This window comes from Sorghum bicolor, chromosome 5 (assembly GCF_000003195.3).
Source record: "Sorghum bicolor cultivar BTx623 chromosome 5, Sorghum_bicolor_NCBIv3, whole genome shotgun sequence".
Classification (NCBI taxonomy): Eukaryota; Viridiplantae; Streptophyta; class Magnoliopsida; order Poales; family Poaceae; genus Sorghum; species Sorghum bicolor.
This window is the reverse complement of record NC_012874.2, coordinates 27,573,169-27,579,872: the sequence shown is the minus strand read 5'-3', so window position 1 is coordinate 27,579,872 and position 6,704 is coordinate 27,573,169. Positions and strand designations below refer to the sequence as shown.

Genomic DNA, 6,704 nt, shown 5'->3' with positions numbered 1-6,704 from the left:
GAGCACCAAACTTTTTATGTATTTAAATATATATATATATATATAAAGTATTTAAAATTGCATGATGCTATATGTGAACACAATCATCCAATAGTAGTTCCAATATCAATATATATATATAGTTATTCATAATAATATAAAAATAATACTAAATATTAATAATACAAAAATAAAACCAAATATTTATATTAATTGAACCGTCTGTGATAATTAATTACCGTCTGTGGTAATTAATTACCATAGGCGGCTCACTCCTGTGTATACACAAGCAGTTCACTAAGTGAGCCGCCTCCTAGTGGAAACAATTACCACAGGCGGTTCTCCGTGAACCGCCTGTGGTACTGTCCCATTTGTATAAGCCCCCAGCGCAGTCGGCGCTGAGAAACGCCTATACAAATATGCTCTCAACCGCCTGTATAGTATGTATGTGTAGTAGTGCATGGTTGGAGATGTTGTAGGCTAAGACGGTGAGCATGTTTTATCGGGGATTTTCATGGTAACCTACAAATAAATTCATTTTACGTGCCAGTAGAATAATAAACAAAGTGATAAATCACACTAGGAAACATAAGACCCATATACTCTTATTTTCCAAAAAGAAAAGAAAAACTCATGCCCCAAAACTAATCTCCAGCTCATGCTTGCCAACCTTGAGGAAATGTGACCCTTTATCGATCACCTTTCTGCCGTCCTGCCTCACCCTGCTGAAATGCTCACACGGGCTCACCTCAAACCTCAGGTTCGCCTTCTCCCCTGCCTTGATGTGCTGGCTCTGGAACCCGATCAGCTGCCTCGTTGGTCGGCCGTCGGTCGCGCTGGGCCACCGGAGGAACATGAGCGCCGTGTGCTTCCCGTCGATTGGCCCGTGGTTCTGCACCTTGACCACTGCCAAGAATTTGAGCTGATCGCACACGACGTCGCCGATGTGCTCGACATGGTAGCTCAAGTTGTCCTCGGTCATCGCTGCGAGGCCGGCGGCGAGTAGGCTCGTGTTGTGCGCCGGGTTCTTGCGCCCGGTGACTACACGGTGAGAGAACTTGGAGTAGCTGAGGCCGTAGCCGAACTTATAGATGGTCTTGCCATTGTAGAACCGGTAAGTCCGGCCAGGGTAGCTGCCCGCGGCGCGCATCCGCATGTCCGTCATGGGGATCCTCGTGAACTCCTCCGGGTACCACGTGTTCGGCAGCTTCCCACTGGGGTTCTTCTCGCCGAACAGGACTTTTGCAATGGCGAGGCCGCCAGCCTGGCCAGGGTAGCCGGCCCACAGGATGGCGCCGATCTTGGGGTTCGCCTGGGCGAATGTGATGTCCACCGGGCCGCCAGTGAGAAGCACCAAGATCACTGGCCGCTTCGCTGCGTTGGCGACGGCGTTGATCAAGCTCTGCTGGTTACCCGGAAGGAGAAGTGTCGTCCTGTCCTTCCCTTCGCTCTCCTGCTCCTGGCTCAGTCCCATGAACAGGATCACGGCATCCGACGAGCTCGCCAGCGCGGTCGCCTGGGGCGTCGCGGCGACGTTGCAGGCCGCCTTGTTGCACCCGGCCAGGAACTTGACGTTCTTCACGTAGCCCTGGATCCCCTGGAGAGGCGTGGTCGGCGCGCACGGTGGGCCCCAATAGTTGCCGAGGAGAGCGAGAACGTCGTTGGCGTTGTGGCCGATGACGGCGGCAGAGTTGACCGTCCCTCGTTTAAGCGGGAGGACGCCCGCGCTGTTCTTGAGTAAGACGATGCCGTCCAGCGCCGCCTCGAGCGCTAGGTTCTTGTGCTCCGCCGTGCAGATGTGGCCGGCTCCGAGGTTGCCGTACACGTTGGTCTTGGGGTCGCCGTCGAAGTGGCCCAGCCGCATGCGGGTGGTGAGGAGGTTCTTGACGGCCTTGTCTACGTCCTGCTGCGTCAGCTTCCCCTTCTGGATCGCGGCCATGGCGTACTGCTGGATGTATGGACCACAGTCTATGTCCAATCCTACAAGTTGTCCGTGGGGATCCAATTAAAATGAACTCGATCAGTGATTGCCATTTACTAGTCATTAGTCATTAGAAAGCGTTAATTTGCATAGGTGGGGCGAACTCAAATTAAGAGCTTGTTTATTTCAAAAAAAAAAGTTTTTAGATTTAGCTATCTATAGCATTTTTGTTTTATTTGACAACTAGTGTTCAATTATCTCGGTTTAAAATATGGGTCTCGCAATTTACACGTAAACTGTGCAATTAATTTCTATTTTTTTTACATTTGATACTCTATACATGTGTCAAAAGATTTAATGTGATTGGTGAAACGTTTTTTGCGTGGAACTAAACAAGGTCTAAGAGGCCCTAGAGAAAGAGTTGCATCATACGAGAGGACGATATACCGGCTTTGAGCGTGGCCGCGACGGTGTCCTCCGCTGTCGGGCGATAGAACTGTGAGTTACGCATGATGGCCACCGCGTCGCAGTCCGCGGCGACATACCTTCATCAGGCAAAAAAGGACCATGAGATGAGACGAGAAAGAACTCGGTGGACTTGAACGAGCTCCGTCCTCGCCGCGAAATGTAAGGCAGTTATTGTGAGCAACAACAACGGCCGATCGAGACAACTCACCCGTCGAGTCCCCAGCTGCCCCTGAAGGTCTTGGTGAGCAGGTCGCCATTGGCGCACGACGGCACGCCATTGACGATCGTGTAGGCGCACATGACGCAGCTGGCCTTTCCATCGACCACACAGCTCCGGAACGGCGGGTTGAAGGTGTCCGCCAGGTCCTGGATCGTCACGGTGGCCTTGAAGCTGTACCGCGACACTCCCTTCCAGTCCTCCAGGTCATATGCCGTGGCGTGCTTGCAGCAAGCCGAGGTCTGCAGCACCGGCGGCACGGATTTGGTGTTGCTGCTGCTGCCCTGCAAGCCCCGGACGAAGGCGGCGCCGTACCGGCTGGCCACCGCGGGGTCCTCGCCGGGGGTCTCCTGGCCGCGGCCCCACCGCGGGTCCCGGAAGATGTTCACGTTCGGGGACCACATGGTGAGCCCCTCCGCCTGTCCGATGTTGTAGAATGCCCGAGCCTCCTTGCCGGTCGCCTGCGTACGCGTACGTCGTCGATCCACACTCATGTCAGTTCACGTGGCCGGAAAATTAATTATTTTATTTTAGTGTTTGTGCGCAACAAACACATATGGATGCATGCTTGCAACGCACTCTTGGTGATGACATGCTGAGTAACTTTAATTATGCAAACTCTTGGAGAACAACTCATACCAAAGAGTAGTTCACAAGCATATTAGTTGTGCCGATCTTAAGTCGACACTAACAGATGGTGTTGCTTTTGACAGCATTATATATATATATCATTCAGCCTAATTACTATCAGAGTTAAAACATGGTTAAGAGGGCAGCCATAATGCGCCACTATTATAAATCACGTATCGAAAGCAAATCAAAAACAAATGGCATGCATGCGCGGTGACTAAATGGCACTATGGATATGGATGACGACGTCCCATGACAATGCTGGCACGCGTACCGTCATGACTCATGAGTGCGTCATGCCCATGATGTCCTGCGCCGTCGTCACACATCGCGTACCTGGCCGATGCGGAACCAGAGGTTGTCGTTGAAGGACGCGGCGGTGTGCAGCACCTGCGGAAAGCTGGTGGCCGAGCGTACGCCCTGGTTCATGTGGATCCCCTTGCCGGAGATGGCCACCCCGTGCAGGGCCTCGTTCCACCACTTGTACGAGGGGACGCCAAGTCGCGGCACCCCGTTGGCGATATCCCCAAGCTGGGACGCCTTCTCGGCGGGCGTCATCCGCGACACCAGGTCCGCCGCACGCTGTGACGCGGGGAGCTTCATGTTGCAGAACGGTAACCCCTTCGACGGCGACGACGGGCCGCACGAGAACGGCGGTGCTCCGGCCACTGCCACTCTCATCAGCAACGCCGGCACCAGGAGGAGCACTGAAACATGCGCTGCCATGACGGGGTTTCTGCGATGGTATGTGGAGGAGGGAGTAGTGTGGTGGCGAATAGATGCATTATCGTCCATATGAAATACGTGAGTCAGTGAGAGGCCAGGGGTGGCGGGACTGTGCTTAAATAGTACACCAGCTGGGTCAACAGGAGCGAGCTGAGCCTCATGTCGCTCACTGGTGTTTGCGTGTGATGCACTATAAGCTTTGCCTATTATTAGTAGCCATAAAGGGGAATCGCAGGTTAAGCATGCAAGTAATGCGTTGCTGTTTCCATTTCGCTACTTGGATTCAATTCACATCAATAATGTGCGCGTGCTTAGGTATGTTGGTTCGTAGTACCTAAGTGCATAACTAACCGCACGGTCCCCAAACCTAACATTTGAATGTTGAAATAACTAAATCAATAGGTGTATTCTAATGTAACCGCGTGATCATTGTAGCATTTGAAGTAACCTTATTCAGATTAATATTTTTTAAGATATTATTAGCAGTGGTGTGGAACTTTGAAATTAAGTTTGATGAGTGCACGTGGATTCTTCTTGAGTGTCGGACAAAAGAGAACACAAGGAGTACGTAATTGTTGATCTACACGCATTGCGTTGTCTTCGTGTCGAACGGAAGTCTTACTACATGGGGATTGCATTGCTTAATTAAACGGATGGGACATGGAAGTTATTACAGGTATAGCAGCAGTCTGAATTGCACGATCTGTGGTGTTGCGGAAACGATTCGTGTATATGTGCAACGGTGTTGTGATCTGGTGGTACACCTTACCAGGGACGTGGGAGAGGGCGGGAGATAACGTGTTGGTGTTCAATATTATCCACAGTGGTACTGGCATGCTAAATAAATGATGTTAGACGAAACAGAAAGTGACGGTTCATATTTCTTAATTAACATCACTATACACTAAGCTGTCATCCCTAGAATGATAATAGACATATTGGTAATATTAAATACACTTAAAAACTCTAAATAATCTCCTAAAATTTAAAATAATAAAAGTAAGACCACCGAATGGTGCGATATTTTTTTTAGGTCGCTTCAGCCTCTCCGTTCCAAACCGCATCAACCAACCCAACATGCAGCAGGTGGAAGTGTGCGGAAAGAAATATAGAATAAGAATGAAATCCTGATGCAAATACTTAAGAGAGAAATAATATATAACCATGGAGGTGAAAGTGTGCGAAAAGAAACAAAGAAAAACAAAGGATTTCTGATATAAAATTGCTTCTACACAAGAAAAATCTTGACCTCTCCGTGGCATCTGTCTTTCCCTTCATGTCCCGCATCAAAGTATAGAAAAATCCTCACTCCCCCAATCCTAGTGTCTGCCCTCGCACCTCGCCCATCCTGTCACCTCGCCCTAGCTCGTCCTCGCACCTCGCCCTTGCCCTGGAGGCTAGGCAGGGCGTCCACCACTGGTTGTGCCAAGGGTCGTGACCCCTTGAAGTAGGACAAAGCCGAACACGAACTTAAGCTGTCGTTGATAAGCGCGTCCCCTCTGCTATCCACCACTAGGTAAATTTGTTAGCAGCGCATGCAGTGTCTGCGTTTCCTAGGAGCAGGCGGCTGTAGCCCTGGCAAGTCCTCAGCCGCGTAGCAGCAGCGAGCCCTGCCCGCCTAGTGGCCATCCCCGGCCAGCCACAACCCTAAAACCAAGTGAGTTAGCCGACTAAAGCCATGGCGATTGAAGTTACATATACTTTCAAATCTTGGTGCAGTACAGTAATTGATATATGTTCATAACAAGCATATGGTTATTGTAAAGCAGCAACTTGCATATGGTTATTAGAAGTTCAATATATAAACTAGGAGGTATGCTACTATGCGCAATATAACATTCAACTTGTACGTAGAGCAAAAAATATGTACATGAAACAATTGAAATAATTTTATTTTTTAACTTAACTATTCCTTCGTTCTATTATCTTGGTCACTTGAGTGTAAGGGTTGACACTGAGATTGTGCCTCAAGTTAATCAAAAAGTCAGCTCATGTATATCGTGTGAGCAAATCGAATAGGAATAATGGTTGTCAGTAGTGTCCATTTGCCATTAAAATTGGAGAGTATGAGCAAGAATTAGGAGTCCCAGAGTACCATGTTGTATCGGCTTTACCAAACCTTAAGGAAACAATAAATTTTATTTCCTTATACGTTTTGCATAAGAGAAGTATTTGTCATGTTCTCAGTTTGCTGGAATGTTTCAATTGGTTTCAATTTATTTGTTCAAACTTAAGCTCTCAGGTTTCCACTGCTCTTGTGCACTTTCATGTACAGTTGCAGGGTTGCGTTTAGTTTATTATAGCATGTCCTTTTCGTAATACAGTAATTCAACCATTGCATTCCTTTGTATATGACTCTTTTGTCTTGGGTGATATGCAGTGGTAAGCATGAGCTTTGGTTTAACCATTGTTCTTTGTCAGTGCAGAAAGTTCGTTGTGAATTATGGTTTTTTCTTGGTTTTTTTCCCTACAGCCACCTAACTTACACTGATTTTCACTTGACCATATTGAATTGGGCACATTATTTAAAAGACACATTATTGCTAGAAGGGACACATAGTGTCGATGGACACGCTGTTGATGCAAAAGCTGATCTGCAAACACAAAGGGCTAATACCCGATTTAAACGTTAAGGCGTGCCAGCCGATTTGACCTTACTATCGGCAAAGGTGATAACTCGAACACTTTGGTCCCGACAACAGCGATGCGCCCGGATGCCACGGCCAAGAGGTATTCACACGGAACTTGAGAACACGCCGAGCT

General features: G+C 48.6%; 1 protein-coding gene across 1 annotated transcript; it reads right to left on the bottom strand.

Annotated features, from left to right (window-relative positions):
• Positions 489-4,010, bottom strand: LOC8155275 (probable beta-D-xylosidase 7). The gene is made up of 4 exons (XM_002489266.2): positions 3,552-4,010; positions 2,577-3,046; positions 2,348-2,445; positions 489-1,959 (listed from the first exon to the last, which is right to left on the bottom strand). Exons 1-4 carry the CDS (start codon positions 4,008-4,010, stop codon positions 611-613), a joined length of 2,376 nt encoding a protein of 791 aa, XP_002489311.1. The 3' UTR covers positions 489-610.